At 35.1% G+C, this 20,733-nt stretch overlaps 1 protein-coding gene across 2 annotated transcripts in view; it reads left to right on the plus strand.

Moving 5' to 3' along the window:
* Galnt7 (polypeptide N-acetylgalactosaminyltransferase 7) overlaps positions 1-20,733 on the plus strand; it is a 127,175-nt gene that overhangs the window by 87,882 nt on the left and 18,560 nt on the right. For both annotated transcript variants that reach the window (XM_076852364.1, XM_076852363.1), the window contains exons 3-5: positions 13,598-13,764; positions 18,329-18,459; positions 18,701-18,780. In XM_076852364.1, coding sequence (XP_076708479.1) covers positions 13,598-13,764; positions 18,329-18,459; positions 18,701-18,780 — 378 coding nt within the window. The remainder of the gene's footprint in view (positions 1-13,597; positions 13,765-18,328; positions 18,460-18,700; positions 18,781-20,733) is intronic.

Below are 20,733 nucleotides of genomic sequence, written 5' to 3' on the forward strand. Positions count from 1 at the left end.
AAAAGCAGAACTTCTGATGATTAGCTTTGCTAACATTTTCCTCTTGGAGATAATATTGAACAATGAGTTGTTATTATAGACTTAATTTTGGCCTTCAAGGGAGAACTGACTGATAAGAAGAACATTAAGGAAAAGTAATTAGGTCATCTTAAGAGTTTCTAATCATCGAGGAAAAGAATACATGCTCTTCAAGGAATTGAAGTAGGGTTTGAGAAAATGATTAAATAAAAAATAAACTATAACCTCAATTTTATTGTGTCTACTCAAAATAAAGAGTATATAATGAAGAAAGGAATAATCTACCTAGGAGTTAGAATAATGAAGACAAAGAAAAACTGATCATTGTGCCTGCAGCTGTCCAACAGAGTGGGAGTCCGAGTTAGCCACTACAAATTTAGTCTTTCAGCAAGCCCAATTATAGAGGAGAATGTGTGGAACTTTCAAAACTGTAAGGCACCAGCCATCAAGACAAATTTTGTGTTGGCCAAATAATCTAACCAATATTTGAAGACTAAGTGACATGAAAATTTGAGGATTTTTTTTCTCATTTCAAATTAATATTTTTATATAAGTTTTGAATTTGGTAAGCATATACAGTTATCTTAAACTTAATGTTGTTCATCAATTAAAAATATTTTTAAGACCTATCAAATAAAGCTATCTAGAGAGGCTGTCTCTAGTTCCTTTTTCTGTAACTTCAGCAATAACCATAGAGGAGATTATTCTAATAATCTCATGTTTTAGGAGAAAATAGATTAACTAATTGAAAGTTAGTGAAAATCTCCTTAAGTTCAATTCTGTGAATACGTACATAAAATGAACTGAACTGAATTTTATAAAAATGTCAAGAATAGCATGTTACAGATTATTTGCCTACATATAAATCTAATTAACTTAAGCTAAAAGAAGGGCAGGGAAATGAAGGGTTAATTAGAAGGATATGGTGGTATCTCATAGAACCCAAGGTGACAAAGCACTTGTAATGACCATGAGAGACATGGAACCAGGGGATGAAAAGTTGAGAAGTAAAGTGACATGTTGGGACCCTCTAGAGTTTGTGGACTCACGTCTCCTCTTTCTTTGCTTCTCCAAGAACACCATCTCCATGTCCAGCCCTTGCCTCACAGTGCACAAGCCTAATATAAACCAACAAGGAAGCTCAAAGTCCAGAGAAAGGAGCTCTGATTGGCCCAGTGGAAAAGTGTTTCCTGCTAGTTCATTCTCCCAGTCCAAGGATGACATCATATGACCACTGCTTCTTAGGACAAGAAGACTCTTAAAGAAGGGGATCTAGGCCAGGTTCTGTGATGTGGCAGCTGTCAGAAAAGCAGGAAACATTCCAGACATGCATACCAAGACAATAAAAAAAATTAAAATTCTGTTTAGAGTAAAATAACAAAAAAGTGAAGGATAGGTAAATTATTAGGGCATTTTATGATTTTAACAGATGAGAAAAAAATACATGTACAATGTTTTTTTCCTTCTTACCAGGAGTGATCTCCATATTGAATGTTTATAACCAACATCTTAAGACTGCATTAGATTTGTTGAGACTGCTTTGCTCTTAAGTGCCTCTTACAGCACCAGATATTGAGGGAGTTGCCAGGTGAGTTTAAGAGTAAATACTGCCAGTTATCAAGATGTATTAGGGAAATAGGAGAGATGTAAGCAAATATGAGATATCTTATTTTCCAAGGGGAAGAGAGAAAATTTGGTTCTAGAAACTTGACTTTGATCCTGGAGGAGATCACTTAGGTAGACTTACTCAGTAGCCCTCAGGAGAGGCTAACATGGGTCTGTGAAAAGGAGTCAGACCAAACTCAGACCTGCATGTGAAAAAAGAGATGAGCTGGAACAGGTTACTGTGTGGTGCCCACTGCATCTTGATTTAGCATGATGTTTTAGTAAAGTCTTCAGATCCCTATGGACAAGACAAAGAAATGTAGTTTGAATAGTAGTATGTTAGGTGAAATAGAGGGAGTGGTATCATCCAGGGATAACATGCTTTAAAAACCAACATTTGACCTTCTCATATTTGCCCATGTAAGTAGTAGATGAGATAGAAATCATAGTAATCCAGTTTTCAACATAGAGAACTGGGAAGGATGGTTATTCATAACAAATAATAAATACCAAAGAGAGCAGAGCCTGCTGGGCAGTGTTGCACATCTGTAATCCCAGTGACTTTGGAAGCTGAGGCAGGAAGATTGCCAGTTTAGCAAGACTCTGACTCCAAATGAAAAATAAAAAGGACTGGGGATATTGCTCAATGGTAATCCCCAGTACCAGTGATAATAATTTTGAAAAGAAAGCAGAGCTTGCTGGAACAGGCACCTAAACCAACAATATAAAATGCGGAAAGCATAAGCATGTTATTTTATGCTGAGTTAAATGGTAAAAATACAGAATGGGAAACATCAGGCATAGCAGGAATTTGGGGAGAAAAATTCTAGGTATCTGTGAGCTGGAATGTGATATAGTTTCAAAAGAAGTGTGGTGCCAATGTAGTTTTAAATCACGGATATGGAAGAATATGCTATACAGACTCGGGTTGTAGTATTATCCCCTTTTGTTTGCCAATCCACATCTCAATTATTATAGCAATCTTTTCTAGGACATACATTGATAAAATAGAGCATATCCATTGAGGTGTGATAAGGATATGTAATTTACAAATTTCTTTTGATGCCTAGGTTATTTTGCTATTCTTAATGCGCTATAAGGAATAACATCTACCATAGTATACCAGATGCTGTGTCAAATGTATGTCAAGGCACTAATTTAGTTTCATTCCAATCAAAGTGTGTAGAAACCAAACACTTAAGTAAAATTTACTTACCTCAGTCTGTTGCATTTGAGCAATTGTGTTTAGCAATGATAATTCTTCTTTTGTTGAAAATGTATATTAATTTCTATTAATGTTGCATGCGGAGTTAAATTTTATATCTACATTACTAATTTTTTCAACCATTGGGTGTCAGCACTGTTTTATGTAAATTATAAGCATTTTTCACTTCCTTTTATTATATAAATGAGCAAAAGTTGTTTTTTTTTTAAGAGAGAGAGAGAATTTTAATATTTATTTTTTAGTTTTTGGCAGACACAACATCTTTGTTTGTATGTGGTGCTGAGGGTCGAACCTGGGCCGCACGCACACCAGACAAACAGGATACCGCTTGAGCCACATCCTCAGCCCAAAAGTTTGTTTTTGTTTTGTTTTTTTTTTAACAAAAATAGAAGTGTACCTTTCCTCCACATCCTTGCCCGAATTTATTATTACTTTTATTTTTGATGATTGCCATTCTGATTGGAGTAAGACAAATTTCAGTATACTTTTGTTTTGCATTTCCTTGATTGCTAATACTGTTGAACATTGTTTAATATTTTTTTGGTCATTTGTATTTCTTCTTTTGAAAATTATCTGTTTAGTTGATTTACCCATTTTTTGATTGGGTAAGTATAACCACTTGGGAAAGCAGTATGGAGATATCCCTCAAAAGACTAGGAATGGAATCATCATATACCCTGGCTATCCCATTCTTTTATAATTTATCCAAAAGCTCTAAAAATCAGCATACTGTAGTGATACAGGGACATCAGTGTGCAATTCACAATAGTGAAGTTTTGAAATCAGCCTAGGTGCCCATCAACAGACTAATGGGTAAAGAAAATGTGGTATGTATACATAACAGAGTTTTATTGCTAGTAAAAGGATGAAATGGAGAACATCATGCTGAGTGAAATAAACCAGACTCAGTTAAGGGCTGAATGTTTTTTCTCACATGTGTAGAGAGATTGGTGGGAGGGGTGTTCATGGTTTTTGTTTGTTTGTTTGTTTGGTACTAGAGATTGAACCCAAGGGCACTTAAGCACTGAGTCACATCACCAGCCCTCTTTTATATTTTATTTAGAGACAGGGTCTTGCTAAGTTGCTGAGTTGCTGAAGGGCCTTGCTAAGTTGCTGAAGCTAGCTTTGAATTGGCAATCCTCTTGCATCAGCCTCCCCAGCTGCTGGAATTATAGGCATACGCCACCGTGCCCAGTGTGGAGGGAATTTCTAAAGGGGGATCTCATGAAAATAGAAGGGAAACCAATGGAGTGGAAAAAGGCGATCAGAGGGAGAATGGGAGGACATTGGGAAGTACTAGGGAATAAAATCTACCTAAATGTCCTATGTCCACGTATGAGTATACCACAATGAATTTGACTTATTATACAATTGTAATACACTAATTAAAATAATAATAATAATAGAGCAGGCATATTAGTAGAGCAGAGCAAGCAGATGGGGGGAGGAAGGAGACGGGGAAAAGAAGGTACTAGGGGATGAAATCAAATTATGTGCATGTGTGAATATAGCACAATGAACCCCATTGTCATGTATGATTATAATGCACCAATAAAATATTTAAAAAATAATAATCAAAGTAGATAGTTTAAAAATCAATGCTTCCCAAATTGAAGATTTATTTCCTGTGCCTCAAAAATCTTCCCTTTTAGATTTAGACTGCTTGCAGAATTAAGGGAACAAATCCCAAATGACTCTTTTTATTGAGATTCTCAGTGAATGATCTAGAAGTTAAAATACAATCTTTAAAAGGGGGCAATATGAATAACTTACACACACACAAGTGTATGGATGCACACTTTACCAAAGACTGATGGTAACATATATGGATTGTAGGGATTTGCAGCCTAAACATGTTACATTTTTTGTAGTCTGTGGAATTAGATACTATTTATTAATAAGGTCCAAATATACCAAGGCTTTATATCAAACTACAAATGTTAAAAACATAGCAGATACAGAGAGAATGCAAGAAAATTCTTCATAGATCCTTCATTTTTTATTTTGAAATCTGCTGATATAACTTACAGAAAAGTCACTATGAAAATTCTTTCCCGGGAGCTGGGATCATAGCTCAGCGTTAGAGCACTTGCCTCGCACATGTAAGGCAGAGTTCAAGCTTTAGCACCACATAAAAATAAATAAAGATTTTTTTTTAATTTTCCCATCTTTTTTTCTGATACTAAGCACCTGGCCCACATAGCTACCATGAAAATATTCTATAATGTTACCCCAAGAATAACTCTATAGCTTTAATCACTTCAAGCCTGTAATCTGAATGTGAATATTTGCAGTCAGAGCAGTTTTGCAACATAGGTGAACTACTACTATCCTGGAGGATTTAAAAGCTTTTCTGGAAAATGAGTTGCTGGAGAGCAGAAGTTAGTAAAAAATGTATAACAAGACTTGTCCACTTAAAAATGGCATTCTCTTTTTAGTTAGCCTTCCTTATTAGAACTTACAGCAGCCCTTCCCACCGTATCCACAGGGGATATGTTCTAAGACTGCAAATGGATGCCGAACAATTTTTCATGTCTTTGGTTGTATACTAAGTGTATTCACACCAATTTGTGTCTTCATAAGGGAACAAATCCCAAATGACTCTTTTTATTGAGATTTCTCAGTGAATGATCTAGAAGTTAAGATACAACCTTTAAAAGGGGGCAATATGAATAACTTTGGATAATAATGATCATCACATTCCACCATCATTTATAACCCCATACCCTCTCCCTTCCCCTCCAACCTCTCTGCCCTATTTAGAGTTCATCTATTCCTTCCATGCTCCCCCTCCCTATCCCACTATGAATCAGCCTCCTTATATCAAAGAAAACATTTAACATTTGGTTTTTTGGGATTGGCTAACTTCACTTAGCATTATCTTCTTTAACTCCATCCATTTATCTGTAAATGCCATGATTTTATTCTTTTATTGCTGAGTAATATTCCATTGTGTATATATATGACACATTTTTTTTTATCCATTTGTCTATTGAAGGGCATCTAGGTTGTTTCCACAGTTTAGCTATTGTGAATTGTGCTGCTCTAAACATTGATATGGCTGTGTCCCTATAGTATGCCATTTTTTTAAGTCCTTTGGGTATAGACCAAAGAGAGGGGTAGCTGAGTCAAATGGTGGTTCCATTCCCAATTTTCTAAGAAATCTCCATACTGCTTTCCATATTGGCCACACCAATTTGCACTCCCACCAGCAACGTATGAGTGTGCCTTTTTCCCCACATCCTCGCCAACATTTATTGTTGTTTGTCTTCATAACAGCTGCCATTCTGACTGGAGTGAGATGAAATCTTAGAGTGGTTTTGATTTGTATTTCCCTAATCGCTAGTGATGATGAACTTTTTTTTATATATTTGTTGATTGATTGTATATCATCTTCTGAAAAGTGTTCAGGTCCTTGGCCTATTTATTGATTAGGTTATTTGATTTTTTTGGTGCTTAGCTTTTTGAGTTCTTTTTATACCCTAGTGATTAGTGCTCTATCTGATGTGTGAGGGGTAAAGATTTGCTCCCAAGATGTAGACTCTCTATTCACCTCACAGATTGTTTCTTTTGCTGAGAAGAAACTTTCTAGTTTAAATCCATCCCATTTATTGATTGTTGATTTTAATTCTTGTGACACAGGAGTCTTATTAAGGAAGTTGGGGCCTAATCCCACATGATGGGCCTACTTTTTCTTCTATTAGACACAGGGTCTCTGGTTTTATTCCTAAGTCCTTGATCTATTTTGAGTTGAATTTTATGCATGGTGAGAGATAAGGGTTTGATTTCATTTTGTTGCATATGGATTTCCAGTTTTCCCAGCACCATTTGTTGAAGAGGCTATCTTTTCTCCAGTGCATGTTCTTAGCACCTTTATCTAATATAAAGATAATTGTCGTTTTGTGGCTTAGTTTCTATTTCCTCTATTCTGTACCATTGGTCTCCAGTCTGTTTTGGTGCCAATACCATGCTGTTTTTATTACTGTTGCTCTGTAGTATAGTTTAAGTTCTGGTATAGTGAAGCCACCTGCTTCACTCTTTCTGCTAAGGATTGCTTTAGCTATTCTGGGTCTCTTATTTTTCCAGATGAATTTCATGATTGCTTTTTCTATTTATATGAGGAATGTCATTGGGATTTTGATCAGAATCACATTAAATCTGTATATTGGCTTTTATAAGTATGGTCATTTTGATAATATTAGTTCTTCCTATCCAAGAGCAAGGTAGATCTTTCTTCTAAGGTCTTCTTTGACTTCTTTCTTTAGGGTTTTGTAATTTTCATTATGTAGATCTTTCACTTCTTTTGTTGAGTGATTCCCAAGTATTTTATTTTATTTTTGAGGCTATTATAAATGGGGTAGTTTTCCTCATTTCCATTTCTGAGGATTTATCACTAATTTACAGAAATGCTTTTGATTTATGGGTGTCGATTTTATATCCTGCTACTTTGCTGAATTCATTTACTAGTTCTAGAAGTTTTCTGGTGGAACTATTAGGGTCTTCTAGGTATAGAATCATATCATCAGCAAATAGTGCCAATTTGAGTTCTTTTTTTCCTATGTGTATCCCTTTAATTTGTTTAACCTGTCTAATAGCTCTGGCCAGTGTTTCAAGAACTGTGTTAAATAGAAGTGGTGCAAGAGGGCATCCCTGCCTTGTTCCAGTTTTTAGAGGGAATGTCTTCAATTTTTCTCCATTTAGAATAATGTTGGCCTGGGGCTTAACATAGGTAGCCTTTATGATGTTGAGATATGTTCCTGTTATCCCTAATTTTTCTAGTGTTTTGAACATAAAGGGATGCTGTATTTTGTCAAATGCTTTTTCTGCGTTTATTGATATGATTCTTATCTTTAAGTCTATTGATGTGACGAATTAAATTTATTGATTTCTATATGTTGAACCAACCTTGCATCCCTAGGATGAATCCCACTTGATCATGGTGCTCCACCTTTTTGATATGTTTCTGTATTTGATTTGCCAGAATTTTATTAAGAATTTTTGCATAGGCTCATTAGAGATATTAGTCTGAAGTTTTTTTGTTTGTTTGTTTGTTTGTTTTGTGTGTGTCTTTGCCTGGTTTTGGAATCAGGGTGATATTGGCTTCATAGAATGAGTTTGGAAGTGCTGACTCTTTTTCTATTTCCTGAAATAAATGGAAGAGCATTGGTATTAGTTCTTCTTTAAAGGTCTTGTAGAACTTGGCTGTGTATCCGTCTGGTCCTGGGCTTTTCTTGGTTGGTAGGCTTTTGATGGCATCTGCTGTTTCATCACTTGAAATTAATCTGTTTAAATCATCCTGTTAAATCATCCTGATTCAAATTTTGCAAATTATATAACTCTAGAAATTTGTTGATGCCTTCAATATTTTGTATTTTATTGGAGTACAAGTTTTCAAAATAATTTCTAATTATCTTCTGTATTTCTGTAGTGTCTGTTGTGATATTTCCTTTTTCATCATTTATGTCAGTGATTTGAGTTTTCTCTTTCTCTTCATTAGCATGGCTAAGGGTCTGTCAATTTTATTTATTTTTTCTAAGAACCAACTCTTTGTCCTGTCATTTTTTTAATTGTTTCTCTAGTTTCAATTTTATTGATTTCAGCTCTGATTTTAATTATTTCCTGTCCTCTGCTGCTTTTGGTGTTTATTTGTTCTTTTTTTTTTTCCCTAGGGCTTTGAGATGTAATGTTAAATCATTTATTTGTTGACTTTTTCTTCTTTTAAGGAATGAACTCCATGCAATGAACTTTCCTCTTAGAACTGCTTTCATAGTGTCTCAGAGATTTCGATATGTTGTATCTGTGTTCTCATTAACCACTAAAAATTTTTTAATCTCCTCCTTGATGTCTTCTGCTACCCATTGTTCATTCAGCAGCATATTATTTAGTCTTCAGGTGTTGGAGTGGATTTTATTTCTTATTTTATCATTGATGTTTAATTTCATTCCATCATGATCTGATAGAATGCAAGGTGGTATCTCTACTTTTTTTATATTTGCTAAGAATTGCTTTGTGGCATAGATTATGTTCTGTTTTAGAGAAGGATCCATGTGCTGCTGAGAAGAAAGTGTATTCTCTCGTTAAAGGATGAAATATTCTATATATGTCAGTTAAGTCTAAGTTATTGTTTGTATTATTGAGTTCTATAGTTTCTTTGTTCAGCTTCTGTTTGGAAGATCTATCTAGTGATAAAAGGCGTGTGTTAAGTTCACCCAAAATTATTGTGTTTTGGTCTTTTTGACTCTTGAACTTGAAAAGAGTTTGTTTGATGAACGTAGATGCTCCATTGTTTGAGGCATAAATAATTGTTAAGTCTTGTTGGTGTATGGTTCCCTTGTGCAGTATGTAGTGTCCTTCTTTATCCTTTTTGATTGACTTTAGTTTGAAGTCTACTTTATTTGATATGAGGATGGAAACCCCTGCTTGCTTCCGCAGTTCATATGAGTGGTATGATTTTTCCCAACCCCTCACCTTCAGTCTGTGGATATCTTTTTCTATAAAGTGAGTCTTTAGAGGCAGCGTTTGTTGTATCTTTTTTCTCTTTTTTTAATCCAATCTGCTAGTCTATGTCTTTTGATTGGTGAGTTTAGGCCATTAACATTCAGGGTTATAATTGAGACATGATTTGTATTCGTAGCCATTTTTGTTTATTTTTGTATTTTATATGACTTGGTTTCACCTCTGATTAGATTTTCCTTTAGTGTAATCTCTCCCTCTGCTGATTTTCATCATTGTTTTTCTTTTTCTCTTCTTGGAATACTTTGCTAAGGATGTTCTGTAGTGCAGGCTTTCTAGTTGTAAACTCTTAACTTTTGTTTATCATATAAGTTTTTATTTTATCCTCAAGTCTAAAGCTTAGTTTTGCTGGATATAAGATTCTCAGTTGACATCCATTTTCTTTCAGAATTTGGTATATGTTGTTCCACAATCTCCTGTCTTTGAGGGTCTGGGTTGAAAAATCTTCTGAGATACAAATTGGTCTCTCCCTATATGTGATCTGATTCCTCTCTTTTGTGGCTTTTAAGATTCTATCCTTATTCTGTATGTTAGGCATTTTCATTATAATGTGCCTTGATATACATCTGTTGTAATTTTGTACATTTGGTGTCCTGTAAGCCTCTTGTATTTGGTTTTTCAATTCATTCTTCATGTTCGGGAAATTTTCTGATATTATCTCATTGAAGAGATTGTGCATTCCTGTGGTTTGAAACTCTGTGCCTTCCTCTATCCCAATAACTCTTATATTTGGTCTTTTGATGCAGTCCCATAATTCTTGGATGTTCTGTTCTGGTTTCTAACTATCTTCACTGTGTGATCAACTTTATTTTTCAGATTATATACTTTGTCTTCATTGTCTGATGTTCTTTCTCCCAAGTGATCTTGTCTGTTGGTTATGCTTTCTATTGAGTTTTTTATTTGATTTATTGTATCCTTTATTTTAAGGATTTCTGACTTTTTTTTTTTTTTTCAGAGTCTCTCTCTCTTGAAGTAATCTTTTGCTACCCGTATTTGCTATCTTATCTCATTGTTGGAGTGATCCATTTTGGCCTGTATTTGCTCATTTAGGTCATTCTTTAATTCACAGATCATTTTAATTATGAACCTTCTGAACTTTTTCTCTGACATTTCGTCAACTTTGCTGTCCATGGGTTCTATTATTATAGTATCCTGATTTGTTTGGGCCACTTTCCTTCCTTGTTTTTTCATGTTGTCTGTGTGTCTTGCTTTCTTGCAGTGTGGATCTGAGATATTATAGTTTCATCCCTATATTCTTGTAGTACCCGTGCAGATTGTCTGTATCTCACCTTGATGTTGGGCTTCCAGACCCTGCTGGTGTCCCTCAATGAATGCTACTGCATCCTGGACCTGGGTCCTGCGCAAGTTGGAGTGGATGGATCTGGGCCACCGGGCTTGACCTCCCTTGGTAATCTGCTGGCTGGAAGGGGCTAGGCTCTGGCGGGTATCTGACATGTGGGGGTTGGGGGGATCAGGTCTACTGAGAGCCTGGGTCCTGCATGGGCTATTTGTGTGGGCAGTCTGGGCTAGATCTCTGGAAGGTAGAATTTGAACAAGAGAAAGCAAGAGGGAAGAGGCCCCAAGCTTCCTTTTCAGGAAGCCATTGCCTTGATAATAGCATTAATGTATACACTTTGCCCTCAAAGCCTAACCACCTCTCCTTAGGCCCCACTTCCCATCATTGTTGCCTTAGGGATAAGTTTCTAATATGTTAGCTTTGGGAATACATTCTAACCATAGTAACTTAAGGTTATCACTTTCCTAAATTTAGGGCCAATGGTCCCTTTCACAGCAGCCTCACTCTGGTGACTCATCCCCATTTTCTTACTTTACTTGTATTTTACAGCCAGACCCTGGCCTAAAACTTCTACCCCATGTATTCACTGCATGTCATCTTATGCCTTACCACTGCATCTCCTAACAGGCTGCTGGCTCTTAACTCTTAACTACTTGTTATATTCCCCACTGAAAGCTTGTGGAAGCTTCTGAGCTCTATCATGTCACTCTACAGCCAAGAGAAACTACAGGAAAAAAAAAAAAAAAAAGAGGTGGGAAGGGAGAATGCAATGTAGCCTCCCCACATTAGATGGTCTCCTCCTGAAGCTTAGAAATGGAGGCCAGGCAAAAGTCTCTTCCTTCATCTGCTTTTGTTATGTTCCGTTACTTTGGTTCTTCCAGATTTTTCTACTAAAAGAGCTTTTACTAATCTTTCATGTGGAAGAGGAATAGCCCCCTTCTCCATGGAATGTGGAACCATCTGGACTTACTTGTTCTCAAGGGTACTTTAAATAGAAAAATTATGCATTGAGTGGACATTATTGAGAGAAGAAAATACATCAAAAGGCATTTCAAAATAACTATCTCCAAAGCAATTCAGTAAATTATTATGGAGTAGCTTCTGTGTGTTAGGAGCCAGGAACAAGGTGGTGAGCACAACAGAAGACGTTCCTACCCTTAATGAACTTACAATCTTGAACATTTTATAGGAAATGTTGCCGTATCTCAATAGCATGGAGATATATACATAAGATTGATCATTTCAACAGTTGTTGAAGACTCAACTGATACATTCATTGATCAGGAAATGATTAAATAGGTTATGTAATAGTTATACTATGGAACACTATACAATTATTAAAAAGAATTAGATGTGTCTGTACATGCTCACATAAAAGAAGAATTTATACCTAATCATCTGAATATATGTCATGTACACATGCAGACATGTCTTCATGAATAGAAACTTAGAAAAATACAAGCAACTATTAATGATGATTTCCTCTAGAAGATGAAATCTGACATGCTTGGAGAGAGGTAGAAAGGGAATTTTCATCATTATAAAGTTCTGTATCATTTGAGTTTTGTATGGCAAGCTGTGTGATAATTTTGTTGTTTTTAAAACAAAGAATATAAAAAAGTGAGAAAAAATAAATAACCAGAGTTGTTACTGGCACACAATCTAGACTACATGTTTAGAGAATTATTATTTCTAAATGCAATAGGCAAGAAGAAGTGGATAAAATGAGCAACGTACTGTTCCAGCTCTCTTGTCCCCTGTCCTTTGCAAGAGTACAAGGCCTTTGGGAGGTTTCCACATGGAGTGTCCAAGGATAGTGAAGAAGCCCTCATGGATCCTCTCTCTTGTCTTCAACATACCCACTTCCCACCCTCCTTTAGTTTGTTTTCAACTCCTTTCCATTTCCCTTTCAAATTTCCTATCTTGCTTGTTTCCTTGAGTTACCTTAGAAATTAGCTGTCCTTCCTAGCCAGTTCTGCCACTTTCAGCCCAGTGGTTAGAGTAAGAGGAAGAAAAATGTAGCCTGAGCCTCCATCTGGAACCCAGTTTGTTTTGGGGGATTACCATCCCTACCTACCTAAAATTAGATGTTCCTTGCTCTGCCTACATTAGTTGTTCTCCAGAAGTACTTATCACATCTTCTTACAAAACTTGCATTTCTCCATTACTATATTTTTGAACTTGTTATTCTGAAAGAGCATTTGTCTTCTCCTTACTTGAGGTTGTACTTGAATCCCCTCTTTTAGAATCATACTCTTGACCCTCCCCTGGCATCCTGAGTCTCCTTTGGGCTGGGCCCTGTCTTGTGCTTCATCCTGTTAGGAGGAAAACTTTATTCTTGATGCAGTTTTTTCAGATAGTTTTGTACAGAATAACTAAAGATCCTTTTTAGCCAGTCAACAAAGTCTAAACAACATTAGACTTTGTTTATTCATTCAAGATTAAGTTTTTAATGCCTGCTGTATGCTTTGGTTCTGCCTCTTAAATTTTTTTTTTCTGAGTTACTTATCCATATTAGAGCAGGACAGCTTTTAAACACAGTAATAGAGTTGTTTCTTCACAAGAAGTGAAGTAAACATCTTGCACCAAAAGCTCAAGTTTCAAAAAGGAAAATAAACTAATATCTATGTCAGAGAAAACAACAACCTGATACCTGTCAGTAGTATCTTACACATTCTCAGCAGAAATTTATAAAGTAGTTCTTTTTACCCCACCATGTTCTGGTTGTGAATTAGCTTTATCTAGGAATAACTTTATCTCATGGCTGCTTTCTCTTCTATCTTGTGTTTCTGCTAAAATATGAAAGACTGTATTTCATTCACTTTCTTTATTTAAATCAATAAAACTTTATCCAATTAGAAAAATACAATCATAGTAAGTTTGGAGCCAAGCATTATAAATTACCTCTAAATAAATATGATGAAATTTTCTTTTTGCAGATGCAAGTATTGGCATTATGATGAAAACCTGCTTACTTCAAGTGTTGTCATTGTCTTCCATAATGAAGGATGGTCAACCCTCATGAGAACAGTCCACAGTGTAATCAAAAGAACTCCAAGGAAATATTTAGCAGAGATTGTGTTAATTGATGATTTCAGTAATAAAGGTAATGGCTATCAAGTTGACAGTTTGTCTTTAAAACGAGTTAATTATGAGTAATTGCAAATTTAAAATTAAGTGTTACTGCCAACAGTATTTATTATCAGCAAGTGACACTGTGCCAAGCATTGTATATGAATTATTTTGTTAATCCTAACAGTAATTTTTAGAATAAATATTGTCATTATCTCCATTTTACATACCAAAGGCTCAGAAATGTCAAGTAACTTGCTAACAGTCCCAAAGACAGTAATTAAAAGTTGGATGCAAAGCCACGGGCTCATAAGTTTGTGTCTTCAGTCACTATCTTACACTATACCAGTTCTTTAGGGCTTGGATTTTGCAAAATTTTAGTCATGGAAGTTTGAAAGACTGAAAAAATGCAATCACATGTCTATTGCAAGGCCACCCAAAGGGCCGTCCACAGTTTTCACATTGAAATCCATATACATATTGCATAGCCTATACTTTATATTTGAATGATGATGGAAATATTAATTTTGACCAGAAACTATGAACTATTTTTATTTATTATAGTATATTTTAAAGCTTATTTTGTTACGTATTTAGTTTAGAATAGTAAACAAAAGGAAGTTATGCTTTTTATTCTTTTTAAGGAGGCAGCTATTTTAACATTTAGGAAGGTCTTGGTTAGTCTTGGCTCAATTTGGCAAGAGAATGATTGAGCAGTGATCTTTCAGATAAGTGATTTTTTTTTTTTTTTTTTTTTAAGGAGAGAGAGAGAATCTTTTTTTTGTAGATGGACACAACACAATGCCTTTATTTTTTTTTAATGTGATGCTGAGAATTGAACCTGGGTCCCGCCCGTGCTAAGCGAGCGCTCTACCGCTGAGCCACAGTCCCAGCCCCAGTGATTTTTTAAATTATATATTTTCTTTAAATATATTACTGTTACATTGAGGACATTCACTAATGACATAAAGTAAAAATACAGATAATGCTGTAACTCAGAACCTAAGTCAGCATGTAAATAAAAATGGAATTTTGCTGCTGCAACCCAGATCTGGATTTTTTTTCTTGTCTCAAAATAGAATTGAAACTTTTGGAAATTGACCGGAGAGCTCAGACTACTCAATAATAACAGGATGTTTTCATTCTGGCAAATAAATTTTGCAGAAAATTGTTCTGTATAAGAGTGGTATCATTGAATGTAGACAGAACATAGGTAGCATGAAAATATCTTTCTAAAAGACTTTAGAAAGGCTTCCTTCCTCCACTTAATTTAGAACTCTTGTAATCTGGATAAACTCATACTGTTTTTGCAGAGACATGACTATAATCGTGATCTGCATACATGTTAGCATTAGGAGAAATAGAAATATGACTTACTTCCTTGTCCCTTTATCTTGGTGTAGCAAGATAAAGGGACCAATCCTATTTAATCACACTAGAGAATGTATAGTTTTAAATTTTGTAATCATATCAAATGCATTTAGACTTTTTTCATTTCTTTTGCTATTGGGGATTGAACCCAGGGACACTCTACCATTGAATCATATCTCTAGTCTTTTTTATTTTAATTTTGAGACAGGGTCTTGCTAAGTTGCTGAGGGTCTCAATAACTTGCCAAGGCTGGCATGGATTACGATCCTACTCTGGAGTTACTGAGATTATAGATATGTTATCTTCATTGCAATTTTCTATCACAGGAATGTTTACATCAAAAATATTATTCTTATTCTAAGACAAATATTTGAACATATGTTTTATGATGATACTGTTGGTACCAACAATATTATAAGTATAGAAAACTCTAAACCAACAAAACAACTCTGAGAAATCTCCTTTGATTGTACTGATTTTAAGAACCCCTATATTATTAACATAAGAAAAATTTTAACATATCCTTAAAAATGTAAAGGCTTACTAAAAAGTATTTACCATCCTGAAATAACTACTTGATCCTGAAAATCAGAACAGAATTTTGGGCTTAAGATTTTTGTGCCTTTTACTTTCACCTTTTTGTGATCAGTGCTTCTGTTTCTATAGATCTCTTATGTTCAGTCTCATGTACCTCAATTTGAAGGTAGTCATGCAGGGACTGCTCATAGTATGCAAAGCCTTTAAGGTTCTCCTTGAACAGAGCTACAGAAAATCTGTCATTAGTTTTCCCAAACTCACAATAATTTTAAAATCTGTTGGTCCTAACTTCAGTAAAATTATATCATATTTACTTAATATGGCTGGAGTGAAAAATTTGGTTTGTACTTTCTCCAATATATTCAGAAACTAAACTTTGAATTGGTAAGTTTTCCATTTGAGAAAAATTACTAATAAAAACCTCACAAAGGAGCTAACTACTCATAATAACACTTAGATTTCTGAAAATTGGTGTGTCCTCTCAACAAGGTTTGGAGCCTTTAAAATAGCAAGCTCCTCCACACACATGTGCATCAGCCAGGGAGGCTAAGTCAGGCTAAGGTAAAACACAACTCCACTCTTTTTCTTTTTAATGTTTTTTTTTTTTTTAAATATAGATACAATATCTTTACTTTATATATTTCCTTTATTTTTATGTGGTGCTAAGGATCGAACCCAGAGCCTCACACATGCGAGGCAAGTGCTCTGCCTTGCAGAGCAGCCCCTCAACTCCACTCTTAATGGCTCATAACAACAAAAGGTTTTCTCTGTTTATAATACATTTCCTACAGGTCAGCCTATCTCTGTGCTCTATCTTCATTGCAAGATCTACATTTTGCAGAGCAGCCTCAGCTCATGCTGCCTGCATAAAGGTAGAAGAAAGAAGAGATCTAGTAAAACACAAAAGACCTCAGTGCTTCTGCTGACAAGTGACCCATAGCATTTCTATCCATGTGTCATTGGCCACAGCAAACCACACACCCAGCCTGACATCAGTGGGTTAGAGGCGGATAATTTTACTCCAGGAGTAGTGGATATTTTGAACCTTAATACAGTCTATTACCACGTAAGATTTCAGAGGAGCAAGGAGTCATTGTATTCACTATTTCTTCTTTTGGGCCATCTTAAACAATAATCTAAACTTGAAGAATAGGCCACCAACTTATTTCTGTCCATAAAAATGTAATTAAGATGGTTTAGGTTGCACATCCAAAAATGTACCTAATGGAATTCAGAAAGAAAAATTTTTTAAAAAAATAATAACTTAGGATACTAGTCTTAAAAAAGAAAGAAAAGAAAAGAAAAAGGTTTTAAAAGTATATAAATAAATAAAATCTAGAAGGGAAAATTACCCAGATTTTCTGGGGTGGGGGGAAACATGAAGCACAAGAGTTTTATTTATAACACTCATTAAAACTGCCAAAACAGAAGGAAAAAAAAATTCTAAATTCTGAATACCCATGTGTTTCTTGGTGTCTTACTAATAGAAGATTCCTAAAATTAGTAAAATATTAAGTGTATTGTCTGATATACCTATTTAACCCCTAGCTCATTTCTGTAGCAATTTTTTGTGATTTTTATATTCATAGGCCAAATTTTTAAACAGTTTTTGTATTGTCAAGAATCATCTTTAGAGCTTGTTCTGGCTGTGGTGAGCAAATTTCACAGGCTCATAGTGATAAAAACAAAAGCTGTTCTCTTACAATGGGAAGCCAAGATGGAAATTTTGCCAAATATATTTTTGCTGTTGTTGTTTTAAAATATTTTTAGTCATAGATGGACATAATGTGTGTTGTTGTTGTTTTAAAAATATTTTTAGTTGTAGTGGACATAATGATTTTATTTTATTTATTTATTTTTATGTGGTGCTGAGGATCTAATTCATAAGGGCTCTATCACTGAGCTACAACCCCAGCCCATGTATCTGGTTTTTATAAAAGAAAATATCCTCTACTAAATTATAAACATATATGTATATATATACAATTATAATAACAATCCAATAAAATTATACACATACTTGTAATGCTAAGATATACAGAAAATGGGATCTTTTGATAGTTATTCACCAACATGGCAGGAACCATATTCATCACAATAAGACTGCAGACTTCATTCCCTATTGCAGTTGGAGAAAGATAGCCCAGAAATGAAATGTATAACCCATGCAGATTTCGGTGAAGTTTTATGTTATCAGTGCACACTGTATCTTCAGAAATCAAAATCATTGCTTCTGACAACACAAACAACAAAAAATCTTTTAGATTGAACATTACTGTGTTAATTTAAAAAAAATTTTTAATGTATCTTAAAGACTCAACTGTCAATTGGCATAATCACCATTTATTTTAAGTTTAGCAGGATGTTTGATAATTGTCACACCAACCAGTTCTCTGTAGATATATTAAGCTTAAATTTTAACTTAAGTAATGCATATCAGCTTCCATTCTTTATTCCCCCCTGGGGATTGAACCCAGGGCCTCACTGATGCTGAGCTCAGGCTTTTCTACTGAGCTACACCCCCAGCAGGCCACAGTCCTTGCTTGTCCTCTTAATAGATTAAATATTTGATAGGGCCCATGTAAAATTATTGACTGTCCAGCACATTTATACTCTTTGTTGAGAAAAATAATACTTGTTTATATGCGAAGTTTTGATTTTATAATGTTGATTAAATTTTTTATTCATAGACCACTTAAAAGAAAAACTGGATGACTACATTAAGATGTGGAATGGCCTAGTAAAGGTATTCCGAAATGAGAGAAGAGAAGGATTAATTCAAGCACGAAGTATTGGTGCTCAGAAGGCTAAACTTGGACAGGTAGGAAGCATATGCTATCCACAATGTCTTTAGCTTGGATTTGGTAACTAAAAGATTATATAAATTTTTAATCACCCTTCAAGTTTTAAAAATGAAATGAGAATGCTGGCTTGAACAAATAACTACTGTGTCAAAATTGACTATAATGCTAATTTTTGTTAGCGTCTGATTTTAAATTGTGTGTGATTTGTGATGTACCGTATGCAAGGAGTATTCTTTCACCCTGCCTCTTTTTTTTAAGGTTTTGATATACCTTGATGCCCACTGTGAGGTGGCAGTTAACTGGTATGCACCACTTGTAGCTCCCATTTCTAAGGACAGGTAACATTACCTTGTTTTTTTTCTTTCCTAGTTGAAAAGTAAACCTTGTCCTGGAAAGACAAATAATATTCTTTGATTCCACTTCTAGTTAGTGCATCAAGTATTGGGTTTTAAGTGTTATCCTTGAGCTAGTTGTTTCCTTGGGTGGAACTTGGCTGATACTTTGGGCTGATTCAAATGAAGTCTGGTATTTGGGAAACTAGGTCGAGTCATCTTGTGATTCCATTACTGAGACTCCCTCTGATTCCAAAAACTTTCCTGAACAGAAATATTAGTTGCTCCCTCTAAACATGAACACGAGTTCTAGAGACTTGAAGAACCATGCTTTGAAATTGTACCTATTCTTTTTTAACACCCTTTTAAATTATTACCTTAGTTAGTAAGGACCAGCTATGACTTCTGTCAAGGCTTTGGGTTCCTGTGAAAACTTTAAGGTTTAGAAATGGATAGCTGTGCCATGGAAATGTGGTGCTCACCGATAAATCTCCAGAAATGTGTGAAACAGCAGAAGGCAGCATAATCTCCTAGTTCCAAAAGCCTTTCTTGCTTCTCATCCAGAATTCTGGCTATTTCAGAATCTAGGAGAATGAGACCTATCTCTTTTGTGAATGGCATGAGTCAGAGGAAGAACTTAGAATATTTTATCATCAGAGGATTTAAGATGAAGTCCTATAAAACATTTTTTTCACATGCTGCCTGACTTAATCTTCACAGCAGCCCTGAAAGTTAAGAGATCATTAGCTTCATTTATAGAAGTGGATCCTGAGGCTTAGGGAAATTAAGTAATTTGCCCCAGATTAGATAGCTAATAAACTACCAAACTGAGGTCTCTGGGCCATTTTAAATTGTACCATTTTTTTAGAAATTTGAAAAGCATGATTAGTGAGAAAAGATATAAACCAGGTATCAGATAACCAAGTTTGTCCAGGGAGATGCTAGCAGTCTTCCTGGCAGTAAGAAAGTGGTTTTCCAAAGTTCCAGTGACAATCTCTTATATCCCACAGGGAACCTCCAGTGTGTGTTCATACTCTGGAAAGACTAAAGCCCCCTTTTAGGATTTACTTGCCCGTATCAATGTTCTAAGCCCCCAGAGAGTTTTCCTTTCTCTTGGTTTCTAAAGAAAACTGTAACCTGGTTATGGGAAGGTACAATCTATGTTTTAGGAAATACATTTTAAAACCCTTTCCAACAATATGAGCATTGAAACAAGCAAGGTACCAGATTACCTTTGTAATGTCAACTCTGTATCTGATTGGTTGCACAGTACTATCATTTTTATGATGTCCAAATAGAAAGAATTGGCTTTTTTCTCTTTTGTTCCAAATTCTTGCACCACTTAAGTTTTTAACAGATTTTGAGGGATTTTGTTCTTGCTGTTTTTTTTTTTTTTTTTTTTTTTTTTTTTTTTAAGCAGCAATACATTACAGAACCTTTATATTTGCAATAAAAGGTGGAGGGAAGGCGATTGAGTACAAGCACAAAAACACATTTTTATAAAAACTGCTTTCAAAGAAATAGCAACAAAGAGCTAGAAACCACTAATGATATGGCAACTATTATTAACACATGCTCATGCACACACACATTTTTAATGGGGGACAGGGAGGAAGAATGACAGAAAGAAAAATCTTGTAAATAGTGCAAAATTACCAAGAGAAAGTTGCCACTAGCACCAAAATGAAATGGAAAAAACACTGTTAAACTCAGTTGGCAAGGGCCTTTGTCCCTGAAGTTTGTCTGTAAGCCTAGATAAGTCTCCTCTATCTGTCCTTGCACTGACAGGCTTTTGGCTTGTGAGGAACATTCATTTGCTGTTTCCCCATTAGATATTAAAGTTCCCTAATGCAAAATAAACCAATTACAAAACAACAACAACAAAACTACAAAAAAGGACAATGTAGTTAGGCATGCTGAACTAGTCAGTTTGGGGTTCTTAAATGCTTCTTCATTTTC

The sequence above is a fragment of the Callospermophilus lateralis genome, chromosome 4, assembly GCF_048772815.1.
Source record: "Callospermophilus lateralis isolate mCalLat2 chromosome 4, mCalLat2.hap1, whole genome shotgun sequence".
NCBI lineage: Eukaryota > Metazoa > Chordata > Mammalia > Rodentia > Sciuridae > Callospermophilus > Callospermophilus lateralis.